The 22,230-nt window shown below is 39.7% G+C and overlaps 1 protein-coding gene across 1 annotated transcript in view; it reads left to right on the forward strand.

Annotated features, from left to right (window-relative positions):
* Positions 1–9,533, forward strand: part of CUNH5orf22 (chromosome unknown C5orf22 homolog) — a 49,869-nt gene extending 40,336 nt beyond the window's left edge. The window contains exon 9 of the mRNA XM_062617698.1: positions 9,152–9,533. Within this exon, the coding sequence (XP_062473682.1) occupies positions 9,152–9,158 (7 nt within the window). The 3' untranslated portion in view covers positions 9,159–9,533. The remainder of the gene's footprint in view (positions 1–9,151) is intronic.
* Positions 9,534–22,230: the final 12,697 nt, after the last annotated feature.

A 22,230-nucleotide genomic window follows, 5' to 3' on the forward strand; every position in this document is an offset into this window, starting at 1 on the left:
CTTTCTTTTTTTGTAAAAGCTGGTAGTGCATGTAAATTGTCAAGCTACTGGAATTAGATTCAACTGCAAACTTTGATTTTTCCAAGGCATAAATCAATGCGGCTCTTGTCCTGGGCAAAATAGCTTCATGGATTCTGCTTTCTCTCTATATGGTTATGCATGCAATCTCAAAATGTGGTATGCTTTCTGAGATTTGTGGCAAAATAGTGAGTGGGAGCACTTCTATCTAAATCAGAATTCACTGCCACATGGATAGAAATAGATTCTAGGCATAGTATGACTATCTTCAGATGAAAAGCAGTTAAACATGCTGGAGCTGGGGGCTATTTCCCAGGCTAGATACAGCTCATCATTCTTGAGTGTTAAATCCTCAGGGTGGCCCTGATCTGGATCCTTGCACCTCAAGTGAGGTTAGGAATTTCTGATCTGGGGCTTCTTGTTTCATGAAACTGGAATTCTCAAGAATCAGTTGCACGCAAGTAGAACTTCTCTAAGAACACTAAAAATGAAACTAAAGAGGATGAAAACAAGATCTTCTGAAGTTGATTCAGTCTTCCCAAGCCTGAGGAAAGTTGTTAAACAGATTTTCTGTTCAGACTCAGATCTGCCTGCCTCCCACCTCTCCGGAGGGTTATAACTGACTGCAGTTATCTTTGGTGAACAGGGTTTTCTTCATTACTTTCTGCTTAAGAAGTTTTTCTTCAAAATGTATGTCCCCTGTTGCATATCCATGAAACACCTGTGATAAACATTATCTTGGTTTAAAAACTAAGCAGTAGCGGTTGCTTTTGAAGATAATATTGCGTACATATATATGGAATCTGAACATTTCTGTGAGCTCCCTGTTCTTAGTGCAAATATCTTCCTACTTCAAATCTGTAGTTTCCATCTTCACTATGTCTTCTTGATTAAAGTCTTAGTATCTCTTCTTTCATAATTAGGAGAAATGATAGAGTGTGGAGAGCTCTGTCTCTACAAACTCAGTCTCTGAACTTGGCTGTGTAGATCTCTAGCATACAGTTAGATATGTCACGTCACTTCATCTAATTTTATCCTACAACAAGAAGCTACTTCCTGCTTTGTAGTGGTTCATCTGAGCTGAAACTCCATGCATTGTACCTTTCTGTTTAAAAACTTCTTTGCAAATTATCATCTCCCTACTCCTACTTCTGGGGATTTCTTTTTTCCTGAGTAACTTATAGATTTTTTTTTCTGCCATCTCTAATGCTCTCTTTAGAGTGAAGCATACGGTTTGGCAGAATAAAAAACATTCTGTACTTCAAGCTGCAGCTCAACCTGTGGTTCTTTTCCCCAAGTATATATATTTTTTTTTACATGTGGACTCTGTGCATGCTAAGATGTCCTTAAGAATGTAAAAAATCAACCCAGACAGCAACATGTATACCAACTGCAGTATGCATGACTGGAAATAGTAAGCAATGGATAAAAGTGGTGAATGATAAAATTGCTTATATGAAAGTGAAAATGTAACCTTGGCTGTCTGTAACCATTACTGTCAATATTGCAGCATAATCATTGTTTTGGTTACTGCACAGAACTTAAATTTCAAATGCAGACAATATAATGCAGACTGTACATAACGCTGAATTTGTGAATGTAATACTTGTCATTAAGAGTGTCCTGTAATTGGGCTCATTTAAGCAATTACTAAGTCTGAAATGGATTGTTTGTTCTCTTTTAGATATAATGATCAATTAATAAAGTTCTATTAACATTCATGTTGGAGAGCAAGACAGGACTCAAAAGTTAGTTGACTATTTAGTAGCCTGCTGCATTTGAAAATCTGAATTGATCTTTCCTTTACACTTAATGAGCTAGACCTTTTTAAATTGGAAAAATATTTGTTATAGTGCTCCAGCTGTTAACATTATAAATGCCTAGGGACTCTTCTTGTTTAATTTGTTATGCTGTCATTTAAACTTTGCCACAATTAATTTTAAATGGTAGCATGAATCAAGAGAAAAATTGATCACTGTTTACAGAAAATTCTTCAAAGACTAAACAAAGCCATGCTGCAAGCCCTGACAAAGCTGCAAGACGAGCATTAAGAAGAGACTATTGTTTATTGCGGGTGACAGGCCTCATGTCAGAGACAAACACCAGTCTAGAAAAGGTTATTTATGCTCTACAGAGTCCATCTGAGTAGGGGTCTTCTTGCAATAGAGAACATACCTTTGGGATGCTGCATTTTTTATGAAGTTGGAAGGGGCAAGGAAAAAAAAAAAGTCAATGTATTTTGGTTATAATTCTAAAATGTGTCCTTGCTTCTGTTGCTCTCATGAAATAAAAATACCTGCAAAGTTTCTTTTTTTTAATTATCTTAACTAGGCAAACGATCAATCAGGGTTTAAAGCTGAGGGTAGCTAAAATGTATGTGAAACAGTGTTGGGAGGAACTGATTGTCACCACTTAACTTCCCCTTCTTTCCATACATTGGGAAATGATGTACAAGCACGCCTCAAAGGTTCTATTGCCTAGGAGATGCACGTATGATTGAAAGTTATTTCACATTTTTGGCTCTGCATAAAAAATAATGGTATAACTAGAGAAATTATCAAAGTTGTCAAAAGTCATGTTAATCTCAATTTAAAAATAGAGTATTGTGAATTCTGCTTCATAACTAGAAATTACAGAGCAGAATTTCTCAACATCATCAGGGGCTTTTCTTGATCACAAAGAGCATAAAAAGTGAATGGTTTTGTCTAAATATTAATGATGTCATTCAATTCATATGCTTACAGTAGTGAGAAAACGTCTAAATCTTCGAGGTTATGTATCTTGGTTTATGCATACATGTGCTTTTAAGGGAAAGAAAAGCATTATTCACGGTTGTGTTTAAACCCAGCCAGACAGCTTGTTCACTCACTCCCCCCACTTCTTGCCCTCCCCCTGCTCCCGGAGGGATGGAGAGGAGAATCGAAAAGAATGCAACTCCCATGGGTTGAGATAAGAACAGTTTAGTAACTAAGATATAACACAAATCACTACTGCTACCACCAATAATAATAATGATAAAAGAAATAACGAGGGAAGAGAATACAACACCTCAGCACCCGCCGGCCAATAACTCTCCCCACCCCACCCTACTGAGCACCGACCCATACCTTGTCCAACCCTGCAGTCTCCCAGCCCTTCCAGGTAACTCTCAGTTACATCCTGGGCATGACGTGCTGTGGCATGGAATACCTCTTTGGCTAGCTTGGGTCAGGTGTCCTGTCTCTGCTTCCTCCCAGCTTCCCCTCCTCCCTGACAGAGCATGAAGCTCACAAAGTCCTTGGCCAGACCAAAACATCCTTGTTATCAGCTCTGTTCCCGAGCTGAAAGTCAAAACACAGCACTGCACCAGCTACCAAGAAGGAGAAAAATGACTGCTACTGCTGAACCCAGGACAACAGTGTACATTAAGGAGTGTTTAGTCTCTTGAGTAGAACTCCCAAGACAATTAAGTCCAAGATTGCTACAGGAATGTTGATGCTATAACTGAGATATCATAGATCAAGGACTGTCATTGGTTCCAAAATTGTCATAGCCAAGGAATGAAAGTAGTCTTCCATGCTTCTTGTTATGGAGAAAATAGCAGGTTAGGCTACTGCCAGAACAACTCGAGGCTTCAAAGACAAGCAGGTGATACTATTTCTTTACTACTACTGTGGCAGTGTGACTGTGATTATTGGCTGCTGGCTGCTACAGTTGGAATATAAGGGAACTCCACGACTGGAGAGAGGAAAAGGCATCTGGGAAAGGGACTGTGTTGTCAAGTGTTAGGTAATAAGGGTCCAAGTATATCAGCCTTACAAATTCCCTTCCCACAGGTCCTTGAGAGAGAGGCTGGGGACAGGACTGATTGCCTGTGGGGAGGTCAGGGAGGCTGCAAGATACATAAACTGGAGGTCCTGAGGAAGAGGAGTCAGAGTATGGAAACTGCAGAAGGGGGCATAGGAGTAAAACATGCTTTTTTGTTCAGAGGAAGTCTGTTGGCAGTAGCGTGTGCAAGGCCAGCACAGAGATGAAGCTACATAATGTTTTGCTTTAAGTTGTGCAGTTGCAGACTTAGCATTGTTAGTTGCTTTGGAGGCAGTAGAACTCCAGCCTCCAAGTCTGCCTGAGGGTGATTTAATCAAGTGGCACTTCAAATCTCCAGGCAGAAGTGACTCCATTACATGGCCACTGCATTCCCTTGAAATGTACAGGTCATCTTCCATTTATCATGCAGTACTGTCACCTGATTTATAGAAGAATCACATATACCCATCAGAAACAAAATTAGAATAATCCTCAAAGGCAGCTGAGTATCAATGTGAACTTTTTTTCCTAGAAGATGGCTGTATAGGTTCAAAAGCCTCTTTTAGAAAATAATAAATTTATTGAGCTACTCATGCATAATAGAACCTAATTTTTCACTCATTGTCCTAGACAGAAAGGGTTCTGTTGTCTTTACTGGGTAGGATGTCACAAGCATAGAGCAAGATATTCTCATCTACGTCAGTACAATTGGTTCATTCAGAAGTAAGAATTTACATTATAGTATTTCAGTGTGAAGAGACTGAGAAAGGTCATGTCATTGATTTTTTTTTTTATTTTTAATGGAGAAGTAATAACTGTAGGTCAATATGTTTGGGTAATGGATGTGCTGAGTCTTACTGAAAGAAACTCCTTGGGAATAAAAATCTGAGGCTTACTGAGTTGATGAGTCTGCAACCTATTTACTATTGCTGCAGGAGAATGTAGGCTTCCAGCAGCTGCATTGAATGTTCTGCTATGCAGTGATTTGCCAGTGCTGTGACAACTGCTTAGTTGTTTAGGATCATCAGATGCAATATATATTTCATCATTGTATGCAATATACACCAAAAAAGAAAATTGTATTATCACTATGCATAGAGCATGTCCAGTTTCAGACAAAATAAATTATTCTGAACATACTTGCTTCCAGTTGTAATGTATTTTTACAGCTACCTCTGGGAATATACCACAAAGTGTGACTAAGAGAAAAGAGAAGAAACTGTTCAGTTTTAACCAAATTCTCACATTTCAAACCGACTATTACAAGAACAGAAGGAAGGCTTGTGATACACTGTTGAACTGGAAAAAAAAACACAACAAAAAAAACAAACCAACCAAAAAAACTCGCCTTGCCAAGATTCCTTAAATAAATAATAAATTGTAAATATTTTCCAACATATACTTCTTGATATAAAATCAAAGAAAACTGCAGCACAGATAGAAGCCAAAGCTATAAACAGATGTAAAACATAGCAGAAAACACTACTGATATCTGAAGTGAAAATTGCCAGCTATAATATTTAGATATGTTAGAACTTCTTTTTTATTGTCAGGCGGTATTTGGAGCTAATAGTGTCCCTCATTGGTCTCTAAGAATCTGAAATGAAAACAATTGTACTACAGGCCCTGTGGCAGTACTATAAATTCTGCAGGTGACATGTTAACAAAAAGATGTAACCAGAAGAAATTATTATGATTTTCAAGATGTCATAATGGAGTTTAAAATTTATTGCCTTAAATGGAGATATATCAAGCTTGAAAAGGTAAGAGTGTTTTTCACTGAGAGCATAACAGCTCAGTTACCTAATACTTTAGAATAGTTAATGTTGGAAAGGACCTTAAGATCATCTAGTTCCAAATCCTAAATATATATATATCTATTTACATAAATATATATATATTTAATATTTTCAATATTAAAAGATTGTTGCAGCCTTTTCTAAATGGCAGGTTCTCGTCAGCAAGACACAAAAGCTCACCCCAAAACATCAGTTCCCCAAGTATCTCAAATTTACTGAGACTGTGGATCTTAATTATTGTAATGGGCCTTCTAACTTTCTGCCTGAACTTCTGAGACATGTGGCAGTCTGTCAAATGAATAAACAAACGCTACAATTTGACTCATGTTGTCACCATGACATTCAAAAGCACTAGGAATTTCTAGAACCTCGTGGAATAGAAGAAAATCCTGTCTTAATATCTGTTTGACAAACACCTAGGTCTAATGATCTTTCTGCCGGAGCTGAAACTCCCTTCTGAAGCTGGGGAACAAGAGTATGACCGTGTCATACATTTAACATGGAAAGGTCTGTTGTCCTGTCCTTTGCATTCACCAGTTTCTGAGCAGAACTGATAGAAATGAAGCCATACCTGGCTGTTTTATTCTCTCTCACCAAGAGCTTCAGAACAAAACCTTTAAGACCAATTATCAACATTTTAAAAGCAAGTCTTACTGTTACCATCTTTGGTAAGTAGTCCTCTTAAAGTGTAGCTGTTCATACCATACTTTTAAAGTTTCAGGGTCAAAGCCTGATTGCAGTGGAGTTTTGCAGTGAGGGCAGAGGTTATATTTGGGCACTACAAGCGGTAACCTACTTCTCATGCATCCTGACAACCTTCACAAGTAGTATCAATTCCACTTTTGTGTAGGACTGTGAAAGAAGTACACTACTAGAAGACAGTAGTGTTGCTTGTGTTTGTAGTTCTGCACTTTTTGAAAGACTGGGATTTTTTCCTGTATGAGGAAGAATCACAAATTTCTGACAAATCAAGGCTAAATGGACTAGGCTCTTGCACCCACATGACTCGACTTCTCTCAAACTAATATCTGAGGAAAAGCACCATGATATGATTAAACTATCTGAGGCCTGAATTGCTGTAAAAGGCAGCCTTTGGCAAGTCATCAAAGCTGTTCCTCTGCTTTCTTTGCATTTCTAAGGATATGGCTGTGATGATGAGGAATGGAGATTCTGGAGGCTCACTTTCCCTTGCATATTTCCCTTGCAGGTCTAAAAGCTGAAAGTAAAATACTCTCTCTTAACATCTCACTCTTCATCAGTTCCACTAATGAACAGACTGTCTACTTCGCAAATAATGGCCACTTAAGAATCAATTGATTGTGCTTCATAGTGAAGCATTGTGCTGCTGCAGATTCTACCAGCCAGAAGATTTTTAGCTGCTCTAATCTGCAAATCTAGATATCTTTGTGGGTCTTTCTTGACAGTTCAGAGCATTTTAGTGAACAGTAACAAGCTCTTAAGTAGTGTTTAAATGTCACACCTCTGTACAGGAAGATAGAAGACCAATGAGGCTGATTATAGATCTGTCAGTTTACCATAAGAAATAGCTTCTATTAAGATCTGTCTTTGTTCTTAAGACCCAGCTCAGATATAACTTCAAACCACAAATTAACACGAGTTCAAATTTGTCTGAATCAGTTTGCTGATACATTTTAATACACCTTTTGTGCAACTGTAAGAACCTATTTTCTTGGGTTTAGTAGAATTAAAATGAAGTTATCATGTTTCATTTTTGTGTACAGATTTGCCTTTACAATTGTATGCTGGGTAGATTTTAAAAATCTCCTCTAATATTACTTTGCTGACAAAAGATGCATTCATAACGATCCTAACAAATCAGTAAGTGCTTCACAGTTAATGTCCTGTGACTGTGAAACCCCCTTCAGTTCAAAAAGAATTTGTTAATGAATACATGAAGCTTAAACCTTACTGAGAAGACAATGCAGACTGTTACATTAGTGACCTAACATACCTAACATCAATTAAAGGAACTGTTAGTGTTAATTCTGATGAAAATATATTTTTGACTGCTGAAGGATATGACAACAAGGAAAGCGATGAACCCTCTAGTTTAATATTAAACACCACTTTAGTTAGATGCTCAAGTGGTGACAATAATGCAGAAGAGTTGGCAAGGAAGATAAACAATGGCATGTAGTGAAAACTTGATTAAAATATATTGAAGATCTGTGGCTTTCATTAAATATTATTTCTCAAGGATAGAGGTTCTCAGTCACATGGTAACAGGAGAGCAAATTATTTTCAGGACTCTGCTATAGGCCTTGCAGGTGTCAATACTTTTGTGGTTCAACCCCAGCAAGTGACTAAGCGCTGCATCACTGCTTGCTCATTTCTCCCCTGGTGGGACAGGCAAGGGAATTGAGAGGGTAAACCTGAGAAAACTCATGGGTTGAGATAAAAGCAGTTTAATAAGTAAAGCAAAAGCCAGGCATGCAAGCAAAGCAAAACAAGGCATTCATTCTCTGCTTCCCATTGACAGTTAGGTGTTCACCCATCTGCAGGAAAGCAGGGCTCCATCATTCCCAGCAGTTACGGAGGAAGACATGCCATCAATTCAAACATCTTCCCCTACCTTCTTCTTCTCCCAGATTTATATTCTAAGCATAACATTCTATAGTATGGGATAACTGTTTACCCAGTTGGGGTCAGCTGTCCCAGCTGTGTCTCCTCCCAGGCTCTTGCACATTCCCAGCCTACCCACTAGTGGGGTGATGTGAGAAGCAGAAAAGGCCTTGACTCTGTGTAAACACTGCTCAGCAATATCTAAAACATCCCTGTGTTATCAGCACTGTTTTCAGCAGAAGTCAAAAACATAGCCCCATATTAGCTGCTATGAAGAAAATTAACTCTGCCCCAGCACAAACACTCACGGCATACTTTCCCTGTGTTCTTGCACTGGATGTACATCTCTCAGATTAATCTAGGTAATCTGTGTCAAAAACCCACATATTAAGAAATGAGGAAGTTATGATGCTCCTTGTCATTATCAGCTCCTATCTGTCTGCCTGCTCAGGCTCCAAAGGCATAGACATGTGGATTAGAAAAGTATTGTGTAGGAAACCTAGCTGTTTGATACCTGAAACTGACTTGAACTAAAATCACTTCTCCAAGTCTTCAAATCATAATCCTTCAGCACTCTAAATCATATAGTCATAGCCGACAGGTATCACATTTGGACTACTTTATAACTTAAAAAATCTGTACATTTACTCTGACTTATCTATATATCCATGTCCCATGTAAACCTCAGCATTTGACAAGGTGTGACAACTGTTGATCTAAATGATTAATCTCAGCCTATTATCTGAGGTTTTTTTTTAGATCTAAAACTTACAATGCATGTGAATAAATGTAGCTTACTATTGTCTGACACAGCTAGTAATGGCAAGTAGTTGGGTTTGAGTTTCTTTTTTTTTTTCTTTTTACTTATTTTAAAAGACCTTACATTGTTCAAAGAAAACTTTGTATCAATTTTTCAGGAAAAAGAATTTTTGTTATTATTCTTTCCTGTATGCTCTTTCTTGTAGAGCTTGATGACTGCTAGCTGAAGGGTGAGGAAAATACTTTCTACTCAAACTTCAAACACCACTCCGAATGCAAAGCTTTGAGAATTTTCTTCAAAGATCTACAAAATTTGGGCTAGCCAGATGTCTAACATTTTCAAAAGAATTGCCTAGCTATGGCTTGAACATGCTGAGCTGAGATAGCAAGTATCCCATCCCTCTCAGAACGGATAAGGAATGTATTTGGGAATTTTTCAAGCCTGTGAAGCAGATTTTGGCAAAAAACAGTTTCTTTCACAATGAATAAACATTAAGCTGGATAGTCACAGAGCAGTTCTGGAAATGCAGCTGTATCTGGGAAGGTATAAAACCAGAAAAGCTGTGTTGTGAGTGAAAAAAAAATTATGTGCAGTAAGATGGATGTAACTTCAAAATTTCAGAATCAAAGGTACAAAATTGATATTGGTTCTCCAAGGTAGTGCTACCTATTTACCTTGAATAGATGCTCTGGGTGAACAGCAGTAAATTTAGCTTAGGGATTAGTCTAAATAGAGAACTGGAAACCCAGACTGTCATTCACCTTTCAGTCTCTGCAGGAGGTATGTATGTTATCTCTTGGGTGCATTGCAATGACTTGATAGCAAACATGAAGCTTGTAGGAGCAAAGGCTGCTTTTAGTAACCATGGATGGTATCAGCTTTGTTAATGTGCATTTTCATTGCACTGCAGCATGGGTGATTCCAACTACTTTCTTTCATTCTGGCAGCCAAAATTAGTGTGACTGTTTAACAAACTGTGATGATGGTAATGAACTCTCATTGAGACCAACATTTGCTGGAGTTCAGTTCTACAGGCTAAATCCTCTTGCCTGCGTAATAGTTTGAATTTGTAAACCTGTTCACATGGCAACATAGGTCAGTTCACAAAAACTAATTATTTCAGGTTCAGTAGCTCCAAGGTGTCAATTGTCATTCAGGGCTATGGATGATTTACTCCTTACCACATAGGTGAAAACCAGGAGGGGAGATTAAAAGGAATCCTTCCGCAACTGAATTGATATGTTCTTCTGAAAGTGTTACCAAAAAGCTACAATTAAATCTACGAAATCTTAATCTTCCCGTGAGACTCCTCTACTTTGCACATTCTCCCTGCACCGAGGACATCAATGGAGTTGTGACATCCTTCACACAAGTCACTTGCCCAGTGGCTGCTAAGACTCAGTCCAGGCTATTCAGATCTCTGATGGATTTTGTGGCAACAAGATGGCCAACAAAATTTGCAGCTGAAATGCCCAAATTTCCTAAACTGGCTAGCTTAAAATCATCTCAGCAAACACAAATATAGCCTGCTCTTAATAAAAAAAAACAAAACAAAACTGGAGTTTTTCATGTGGGTTTGTAGTGTGTGGTTTAGGTTTTGGGGTTTTGGTTTGTTTTTTTCTAACTGCTTATATTAACAGGCTAGTTTTGACAAGAATATGATCTCTGTGTTTTATGTCCGTGGAGATCACAGTTGCACTGCTGGCTACAGCCTTAACTGTGAAAAGCTGCTACACAGCTTTCTCAAGCCTGTTTTGTTTAAGTTCTCAGTTAAATGTAAATCTCTTCCTCCTTTGTCTCAGTCCCTCTGAGCAGCTGTCATTTCATACTCTAGCTCTATCTGGACTTAAGGCATGTCATTGTGTATCAGACTACTGTCGCATTTCTCTTCCCTATCCCTGGGGACTCTCACAGGCACTCACCCATTAGTGACCAAGAGCAACACGGATATGGCCAAACTTGTCCAGGCAGGGAAGGGCCCTGCAGGCTGCAGCGGGCTCTGCCTCCCCTCTATGGCAGGACCTAGGCTGTGGCTGCCAGACAGGAGCCAGCTGAGGAATAACCAGGAGAGGCTTTGGTGGGGGATTCACCTCAGGCTTGGGAGTTGCCTTGGCCGCTATCCTCCCTGACTGCCCAGCCTGCCCGGCCACCTGCTGTGCCGTCACCTCTCCTGGACATCACCGGCCCATGGTCCCCTGTGCCCCTCAAACAGTAAAGGCCAACATGAGTGTTGTGTGAGTAAAAGGTGCTGAACTGCATTCTGCTGGAAAGGACTTTAAGGAAAAAAGCAGCTCTGCTTTTGTCTGGTGATTGGAGTCTGGTAAATCTTCCTAAGGAAATCATCTGTTCTAGCTCACCGTCTTTTCTCTTCTCCTGCCTGGGTAATACTCACAAAGTCCACAATACGCAACTCGTTATTTCACTGGAAACACACTCTGGCTGTGGTCAGCTGATGTATTCCCACTTTCTTACAGTGGGAATGGGTGTGTTTTCTCATATGTCAGAGAGAAACCATCCAGAATCAGAGGGAAAATGCCATCCTAACTTCTTTCCGTGCCAGCTTGGAGGGTGCGAAGGTCTTGTCTCCAGCACATCTGGGCTGCTGTTCTAACTTCTGACATAAAAAGTACATGAGTTACTTGATCCAGAAGAGGTATCTGACACATGATTTTATGGCCGTTATTTAAAAGTCAGGATGGGAGAACAGGTTCCTGTTGTTTCCTTATCAATGACTTCAGTGATTGATTGACCATTGTTTGTACATGTGAATTGCCTTTTCAACTGAATTGCAGTCACTGAGCACATGCAAGTAGACAACTAAAAGAAAGAAAATTATTTTTTCAACTACCAGCTGAAGAAGAATGGAAATAGTGTGGCTGATGCATGCTGACACAAGCTGAAAAAAATAGTTTCCCTGCTGTGGAAGAAAAATGCCAGTAATTACACTTCCTAAAGGAAGTGCTGTCAGCACACGTTACAGCTTTGCAACTCTTCCTAAGGTTTCAGACTCAAATGTCCAGATACAATTGCCCTTTTGACTCTATGAGTCTGCATTTCAGAACACCCAAACTGCTGGAGAGTAATTGTTCTGCTTTTGAACAGTATCACCGCTGAACTGGCTGCCAAAAACAAAAAAGCCCACTAATAAAACATTTGCTGCTAGTATTTGGTATCATCAGTTACAGCCAGAGGATAGCTATTAAACAGCTACTGCTTTGCAGAGCGATACTGAAAAATACTGAAATTCTATCATCTTTTTATGTTCCACTATGAGAAAAAGATGCCCTGTTTCTTTCCTCCTCAAAGTTTTGAGACTCTCTTTAAAGACTGATTTTTCAAGCCTAGTGATCAGAAAGTCAAGAATCATTTCCCATAGCAAACAAGTAGAAAACTGATGGATCACATCTATGATGTTCCAGTAAGCATTCTTTGGAAAACCTCATGGGTATTTTTTTATTAAGTCTCCTAAAAGAATTTTGTAAAAGCTTCTTGAAGAGACAGATCTGTTGGAGGTGTTCCTTAAAGGAGTATTGCATACTGAAAATTGACTTTATTAAATAGAATATGGATGCTTGGAATACCTCAGTCTGGCTGAACAAAACAAACCTCTGCAAAATGATTGCAAGCATTCACTGTTATTTTTATCATTTATAGACTCATCAAATTATAGAATAGTTTTGTTGACACATTCCTTTTGCTCTTAAAACTGTAGACATAATTAAGAGTGATGCACTAGCACAACAACATTGTGTATGGGAAAATCTAGAACTTCCAGCTGGTATTACTGATAAGGCTCCCAGCTTCTGCTATGATACTTTGTTGGTCAGATCTGTGTTAAATTGCATGCTTCTTTTCTTATTCCATCCTCTTTTGCTTATTACATCAAATTGGTCTGGAAACTACAGTATCTTCTCTTGGGCCTGAAATGTATTCTGGAGTGCTCCTGCTGGGAGAAAGGCTGAGAAGGAGAAAAGAAGGAAGCAAAAGGGGAGAAATTATTATTATTTTTTTTTTACTTAACGGAGTTCATAACTTCACAAAGATTATTTTGCTCCCTTTTATTAAGCACTTTCATACAGCTGACGCAGATTTAACTATGAAAAATGGATATATCCTTTTTTTACATAAGCATACAATTTTAAGTGACCAAATAAATGGAGAGGCAGGGAGAAGGTTTAACCAAATCTGTAAAAATGAAAAGAGCATATGTGTAATGCATTTTTGGTCATTTTTAGGTAGTTATTCTTTGATATGGTTATTACAGTTCTAAATTGTACTGGGAAATTCAATTACTTATACCTAAGAACATGAAAATCCATTAGTAGTATAATGTACCAAGAGCCTAAAAACTGCTTTTCTGCTTAGCTGTTAAATATGGTTGAAATGAATTACCTTTTACAATCATAATGCTTGATCTCAGATTACCCAAGAAAGCCATGTAAGGTCAACTGAAGAGAAGGGATGGGAGGAGAATAATTCCTTAAATAAATGGACTTCAGCATTTACTTGTGTTCATGTTTGGAAGGCTGTCTTTGCAACCAAAAGAGACAAGTGTTTTTCTCTCTCATACTTACATGTTGAGAAGTGACAATACTTATATAACATCAGACGCTTGCAAGTTAAGAGTACCAGAAAAAAGACTGTCCATTCAAATCCAATGGATCCTTATTTACAGTTATTAAAATAAACTGGTCAAATCCTACTTTCAGTAGGACCACAGGCTTGTTGTGCACCTGTTGAGAATACAAAAAAAGGGAGTTGCAATAAAAAAGATGTCAGTTGCAGTTCCCATTTGATGCTTATTTTGAAAACCATCTACAGTAAGGCAAGAAGGAAAAAAGTTTTTTTGTTAAAGATATTGCTGAATGTCCCTCTGGAGATCCTCATTCTGCTGCAGAGTTCCTATAAGGTGTTGGGAAATTTCCTCAAGAATTTGTCTTTTTGGTGAAAATTCCTATACTGTACATGACTTAATTAATCTAACCACATTGATGCTAACCTGAGATTCTCCAGAATTAGAAAGCGTTTGAACAAACCAAAATCACATTTTACATAATGCAAGTGTTCATTTATGCTAGTGCTGGGAGCATAGTCCTTTAGTGGGAAAGCAGTTGCAATCAATCACAGGCTCCACCTAGAATGCCTGTAAAATAAATAAAATGTGCAAAAAATCTAACAGATTAGATTTTTCTAAGTTGTTAGACTGACAATTATAAAACATCTCTAATGTTTTTAAGAAGTATTATACTATCCAGCTATTTCTGGATGTTCTACATCAACATTGATGGACGCTCAAACAGACACCTCGCATAATATCCTGTTTTCAATAGTAAAATCATATAGCTCACTTATTAACAAAGCTATTTAGCGAAGAACTTGTGGAAGTCCTCCCAATAAAAAAGAATTACCTTGATGTGAGCAAGAAGGTGTTGGTTGAAATTTTCCACAGATGCTGATGTCAGAATATGCTTTAACATCTGATTGTGCAGTCTTTCTTTTTTCAAGATATTATCCACTTATTGTAACTCAACTGGTGTCCCTCCACTACTATTAAATTTATGTGGTGCATTAACTATAAAGTATGATTTAATCTAATTTCACTTATTTACCTTTAAGTTTATAGACTCATAGAATCTTAGAATAGTTAGGGTTGGAAAGGACCTTAAGATCACCTAGTTCCAACCCCCCTGCCATGGGTAGGGACACCTCACACTAAACCATCTCACCCAAGGCTTCGTCCAACCTGGCCTAAAAATAATTCAAAAGCTGTTTTTCTTAATACTAGTCTTTTTTGTACAGCAGTCTTTTTTTAAAAAATGTTACTTGAAACAGAAGATAATTAGAAAGATCAGAAAGTAAAAAGTAACACAAAGACTTGTATTACGCGCTACTAGGATCTCAAATAAGACTTAATGCAGAAAATTAGCAAATGGAAAGCTTAACTTCTGAGGTTAACTTCACCCTTGTAGTAGCTAAGAATACGTTGCCATGGAAGCATACCTGAGAGGGAAAACTCAGCTGCAGAGAGGGAATTAACTCTCTCAATGTAGCTGGAAATAACTTACAATTCTGACTGTCTTCTTACATAAAAATCTTTGCAAGACTGTAAATCCAGACCATTAACCATTTCGTGATTATCCCCTGCAGCAGGATAGTGGCAATAATCCACCAGCTGTCTACAGAATTGATCTCCTTCTATATAATGGACCCCAGGCACAGGCTCACATTTGGCCAAATAGGAAAAACCACTATAGCAGAAAAGTGCAGTGCCAAATTGCATAGAAAAAGCAACATGAAATGCCAATATAGCTGGCCAAGTATTCAGAGCAGGGGCAGGTGGACAGCATATTTACGGGAGAAGAAGAAAAGGTTGCTTTGCCATTTAATCCTCCCTGTGATTTCAGTCAGTTTTGATCTTGGAAGTGTTTATTTCAGTATTGTCTTAATGTTCTGGGAACCTAATACTTGAGTTAAATTAAATTTAAGCTGAAAGTGACCAGAGTATTACATAGTTAAGTGTGCAGAAGTATGCTTGACATATTTTCTTAAAAAACGCAGTAAATGTTAGGCTTCTAGGTGCATTAACTCCAGTCCCAGTTTAAAGAAACTTAAAAAATGATTAAAATACTACTTTGTAAAAATGTTGCTGAAAAGGGCAGTTTTGATTGGTGCTGGTGTATCACATTTCTCATGTGTTTAGAAATCTTACTCACATTTGCTTATCATTGGAAGGTGCTGAGTTATCTCTAGCATTGCTATCTTAGCTGGTAGACCAGACCACTGCTTATCTCTTGACATATAACCCGTTCTTCGAGCACTTACTCATGGGGCTTGAAAATTACCCTTACTTACTGGAAATTCTTACACAGTGTTATCTAATACAGTCGTGTTGTTAGGAGGGTGCAATGGCAGTTCATTTTTTATTTACTCTTGTATTGGGTTTGCAATGAAATGTTTTGGTGGTGGAGGAGCTACAGTGGTGTTTTCTGTGAGAAGCTACTAGAAACTTCCCCCATGTCCAATAAAGCCAGTGCCAGTCAGCTCCAAGATGGACCCACTGCTGGCCAAGACCTATCCCATCAGCAATGGTGGTAGCTCCCCCGGTATAATGCATTTAAGAAGCAGAAAAAGTTACTGCACAGGAGCAATTGCAGGTGGGGAAAGGAGCAAGAATATGTGAGAGAAACTGCCCTGCAGACATGAAGGTCAGTGAAGGAGGGGAGGAACTGCTCTAGGCACCAGAGGAGAGATTCCTCTGCATTCCATGGGGCAGCCCATGGTGAGGCAGGCTGTGCCCTGCAGCCCAAGGAAATCCACAAATGAGCAGGTATCCGCATGACCCACACAAGGTCACAAGTCATTATATTAAAGGAACTCAATTCTGTAGACAGCTGGTGGATTATTGCCGCTATCCTGCTATGGGGGATAACCCATGCTGGAGCATTCTGTTCCTGAAGGACTGTACCCCATGGATGGGATCCATGCTGGAGCAGTTCATGAAGAGCTGCAGTCCATAGGCAGGCTCAAGTTGGAGAAGTCCATGGAGAATTGTCTCCCATAGGAGGGGTCCCACACTGGAGCAGGAGAAGAGTGTGAGGAATCCTGCCCCTGAGGAAGAAGGACTGGCAGAGAAGATGAGTGATGAACTGACCACAACTCCCTTTCCTCATTCCTCTCTGCTGCTATGGGGGAGGAGACAGAGAAAATATGAGGGAAGTTGAGCCCAGGGAGAAGGGAGGGGTGGGGGAAGGTGTTTTAAGATTTGGGGGCATTTATCATTATCCTACTCTGATTTGATTGTAATAAATACATTTTTTTTTCTTTTTTTTTTTTCCCAAGACAAGTCTGTTTTGCCTGTGAGGGTAATTGATGACTGATCTCTCCCTTTTCTTATCTTAACCCATAATCCTTTCTTTATGTTTTGTCTCCTGTATCCAGATGAGGAGGGGAGGAATAGAGCAGCTTTCGTGCATGCCTGGTGTCCAGCCAGGAGCAACCCACCACAACTATGTCTATTAACCTACAGAATGAATTGAACATGTTCTAATTTCTTTTACTGCTCCAGTGTTGATCTAGCTGTTTCAATTCTCCTGTTTTGTCCCATTTCTGGCTGGTGACTGAATTCCCTGTAACATCAGCGAGATGAAGGTTGTACGGCAGGGCGGAAAGCTGAAGAATTTATTGGAAAAGACTGAAGTGTAATGCTTGATTTCCATCAAATAATCCAGAGCATATGTTGTACTAGCCTGAGGAAATAGAGGAAGAAGAAGATTTTCCCCAATAAATCCAGCCAATAAAAAGAGGATGTGTGGCTATTACTGTCCTGTTTTCAGCTGGGATAGGGTTGATTTCCTTCCTAGTAGCTGGTGCAGTGCTGTGTTTTGGCTTTAGTCGGAGAACAATGCTGACAACACCCGAATGTTTTTAATTGTTACTAAATTGCACTCACTCCAATCAAGGACTTTTCAGTCTCATGCTCTGCCAGTGAGGAGGGGCACAGGAAGCTGGGAGGAAGCAGAGATAGGACACCTGACCCAAGCTAACCAAAGCGGTATTCCATACCACAGCACGTCGTGCCCAGTTTATAAACTGGGGGTAGTTACCTGGAAGGCCCAGATCACTGCTTGGGTCAGGCTGGGTATCAGTCAGCAGGTGTTAAGCAATTGTATTGTGCATCACTTGTGGGTTTTGTTTTTTTTTATTTGAGAGGGGTGTATTCTTTTTTTGTGGGTTTTTTCTGTCTTTTTTTCTCTCTCTATTTCCAGTTATTATTATTGCTGTTGCTGTTGTTATATTATTATTGTATTTTACTTCCTTTTAATTATTAAACTCTTCTCATCTCAACCCATGGGTTTTTACATTTTTCCAATTCTCGTCCCCATTCCACTGGATGAAGCAAGCTGCTGCATTGTATTTTGTTGCTGGCTAGGCTTAAACCATGACAATTACTTACACTACAGTGTGTTAGCTTGCCTGATCTGAAAACAAAAGAGAGCATAAATCACTACAAAGAAGTATTTAATCACCCTAATATCTTCATCAAAAGGAACTGAGCGAGGCAGCCTGTTGGCAAAGACAAATCACAAGACAAAACTTTAAAGAACTGGAACAAGGAACTGAAAAAAAGCAAAAGATAAATTTCTTTCCCTTTCTATAAGAAACATGAAAGTAAATAGCTGACAAAGTGTTGAGATGTTTGTTACCACCATGAATATTTTTCAACCTTAATTCTCTCTGTTCCGCTGTTTCATTCCTTGGACTCTTGAGTCTATCACTAAAGCTGAGCTGGGGGGGTCTTTGTGGCTCATAGCATTATCTGCTCCCTAGGAGCTTAAACAAACTTTCTAGCTGACTGGTGGCTGAATCACAAATCATATAGTTGTACTGGATGTCATTCAGAGCAACCCCCTGCTCAAAGCCAGGAGCACTGATGACCTTGGATCAGCTGTGGCTGTTCCTAGCTAGGTCTTCAAAGCCTCCAACAAAGGAGATGCCGCAGTGTCTCTGCACAACCTTTTCTGGTGCTGCACTACTCTGTTAGTGAAAAAGTTTCTTCAAAACTGAACCTCTGAAGGAACAGTTTGTGACTGATGCTTCATGTTGTACTATTTGTCACTACTAGGAGGCATTTGGCTCCATAGTCTTGGTACTGCTTTGTAAGTAGCTAGCTGTACACATCCCTCAGTCTCTTCTCAACAAATTTAACCAGTCCAGATCACTCCACCTGTCCCTACAGAGCACCTGCTCACAGCCTCTGTCCAAGGTGTTTGTTATCTGTAAAACCTTTTCCCATTTCTCCACATGCTTTTCCAACTGGGAGGCACAGTACTAGGCTTGGTATCTCAGGGCAGCCTCACTAGTGCTGAACAGAGTGGGAGTAATACCTTTCCTGAGTATGCTGGCCATCTTTCTCCTAATGCAGCCCAGTATTTGGTTTGCCTAATTAAATAGATAGTAGATTGAATAGATTCAGAAAAAAATTGGGCATGGATAACAAGAGAAGAACTCTAAACATCTGAGTGAACAATAACTGAATGCCAGTTTGGGGACAAAAGATGGTTCTGGGAGGTGTTTTTGGCTAGGTGAAGGAAAAGTGACATCTGTGATCAGAAGGTTACAGGGACAGGGAAGGCATGAAACAGAAGTGAAAAGACTGAGGAATTCACTAAGATAGGTTATTAGTGCTCCTTCATTCAAAATTTGCAAATGGATGTTATTTAACTTCAAAGACTTCTGTTCGTATAATGAAAGTATGAACAACAGAAACTAGATTAGCCAAAGAATTCTCACATTGACAAGCCAGTAAGGGAGGTTCAGCTTTTTTATCTGAAGAAAAATCATTGAAATAAATGACTTTCATATTATGCCCTTCTCTAAGGCCACTGGTAACTGCTGGTAAGCTGTTTTTAGGTAGGCCTCAATTTTGATGCCTTCTACTTCTGGATTTTTGTGTGAAGTTTATGGAAATGATAGCAAATTCAACTTGTGATTGGGTAATGTAAGTCTGAAAGAAGAGGGGTATGTCAAAGGCTAAGGTGCGGGTGCAGAAGCATGTGATGTCATGGTTGTAGTCCTGGTGACATCTCTCCAGATAATCTGTTTCTCGTACCATGGAGTTTCAATATCTGCGATGAAACATTTAAGATGTAAGCTCACACATCTGAGTCAGAAATCTGTTTTTTTTTTTCACTTAATACTGAGAGATCCAATTCTGTCGTGGTTTAAACCCAGTCAGGTAACTCGTTCACTCACTCCCCCCTTTCTTTCCCTCCCCCTACTCCCAGAGGGATGGAGAGGAGAATCGAAAAGAATGCAACTCCCATGGGTTGAGATAAGAACAGTTTAGTAACTAAGGTATAACACAAATCACTAATGCTACCACCAATAATAATGATAAAGGAAATAACAAGGGAAGAGAATACAACACCTCATCACCAGCTGACGATAACTCGCCCCCCCCAGCCCGACCAAGCTCCAACCAATACCTCCTCCAACCCTGCAGTCCCAGCCCTTCCGGCTAACTCCCAGTTACATCCTGGGCATGACGTGCTGTGGTATGGAATACCTCTTTGGTCAGTTTGGGTCAGATGTCCTGTCTCTGCTTCCTCCCGGCTTCCCCTCCTCCCTGGCAGAGCATGAGGCTCACAAAGTCCTTGGCTGAACCAAAACATCATTGTTATCAGCTCTGTTCCCAAGCTGAAAGTCAAAACACTGCACTGCACCAGCTACCAAGAAGGAGAAAAATGGCTGCTACTGCTGAACCCAGGACAAATTCTCACTGGTAATGACAGCTGAGAAATTACAGTTCTGATAAGGAAACTTCGTTTCTTGCAAGCTGAGGACTGTAAAGCAAGAGTGAGGCATAATGTGCTGCTTTAAGTATATGGCAGGTTGACCCTGGCTGGACACCAGGTGCCCACCAAAGCTACTCTATCCCTCCCCTCAGCTGAAAAGGAGAGACAAAACAACACCATGAGATAAGGTCATGGTGAGATCACTCACCAATTTCTGTCATGGGCAAAACAGACTCTGCTAAATTAATTTAATTTATTACCAATCAAATCAGAGTAGGATGATGAGAAATAAACCCAAATCTTAAAACACCTTTCCCCCACCCCTCTCTTCTCCCTGGGCTCAACTTCACTCGCAATTTTCTCTACTTCCTCTCCCACAGTGGCGCAGTTCTTCATGAACTGCTCCAGCATGGGTCACTTCCACAGGGTCACAAGTCCTGCATGTCTTCTCCCCATGTGGCCTTAGGTCCTGCCAGGAGCCTGCTCCAGCATGGTCTTCCAATGGGATCACTTTTGGTGCATCCACCTGCTCCAGCTTGGGTTCCTCCGTGGACTGCAGGGGCACAGCTGCCTCACTATGGTCTGCACCCAGAGGTGCAGGAGAATCTCTGCTCTGGCACCTGGAGCACCTTCTCCCCTCCTTCTTTACTGACCAAAGGTGAAATGAGCAATGTAGAGACTAATAGCAGTCTGGAAACAGGGAGAAGGACAAATCTGAACCCTTGGGATGACTGCTTATTTATAGATCCTGTTTAGCATCATGCTTAAAGTTTGTTTCAGGCAGAAACCTACTCAGTGTGTTTCTGAGTAACTTGCGTCAGAGGGAGACACAGGTATTGGCAGGATGAGTGCGTTCTGTTTAACTGTATTGAAGGGTCAAGGGTTCTTGTAACAGACAGGTATGGAGGATTTTATCTGATTTATTGTTCCCCACACATCCATACTCTCTTTACAGAACTAGTTATCCCATTGAAGAAAAATATTTCAATAAGCAGTCCTTGACACCATAAGTAGCCTGGCCTCGCTGGGTGCTGGAACCAGGAAGGGAGTTGATCGCACAAAAGCTTTCCCATTTTTGCTCTGTTGTTCCATTTGTGCTTGTTTTTATACTAGTCTCTTAACCCACTTAAAGTCTCCTGAATATTAATCAGGCACTTTTTGCTCGATGAATCAATGTATTGAGCTGTTTGAGCTTGGTATACAGAACATGATTAATCTCCATTCACATCTAGCCAAGAGCTGCAGCTAATAGTGAATGTGGCACTGAGCTTATTAATTCATGTTTGCAATACATGAACCAAATAGCCAGATTTGTCTAACAAATCTCATACTTTGGAGCTAAAGTGTTATCCTACACTGACGACAGCTAGAGTCACTCAAGTAGAGATGCTTTTATTTTGCCTCCTCTTATTGGGATGTTTTTTTTTTCTTTTGGTACTGTCTACATCTTCATCACAAGGCAAAATGTATGCAAAATGCCATCCAAATAAACAAATGCCAGTTGAAAATTCATGTATAGAGACTAAGAGAAGATAATAAATAAACACTTTGAAAAAGGTTACCCAGGAGAAGTGAGATAACTGTAGACAAGGCAACAGCTTCATCCCGCTTGTGTGTGGAAGAGCCATTGCTTCCAAGGAGAGTGATGAGGAAGGATTTGAGTGAAGCCACTGAGGGAGCTCCTGCTCCTCATGGGTTTAGGGAGCTCCTGCTCCTCATGGGGCCAGTGCAAAGCACCAAGAGATAGACGACTGAAAATGAAGTAAATTTGCTGACAACAGCCTTCCTGGTGGAACAGACTTTGTGATTTTTAATCTTTTTCTGTCTAGCGAGTCTATATAGCATTGTATCCACTTTAGTTAGCCTGTGTCTTTGAGCTATTATATAAAATATAACAGTGTGTTTGTCTGAGACAGACCTTACGAAGTTCAATTGCTTTTTCAATAGAAGAACACCACAGAAATGGATAGTAATGTATCATTACTGAAAA

This window comes from Pezoporus occidentalis, unplaced genomic scaffold (assembly GCF_034315485.1).
Source record: "Pezoporus occidentalis ecotype Australia unplaced genomic scaffold, CSIRO_AGI_Poc_V1 ctg2, whole genome shotgun sequence".
In the NCBI taxonomy this organism is placed as follows: domain Eukaryota; kingdom Metazoa; phylum Chordata; class Aves; order Psittaciformes; family Psittacidae; genus Pezoporus; species Pezoporus occidentalis.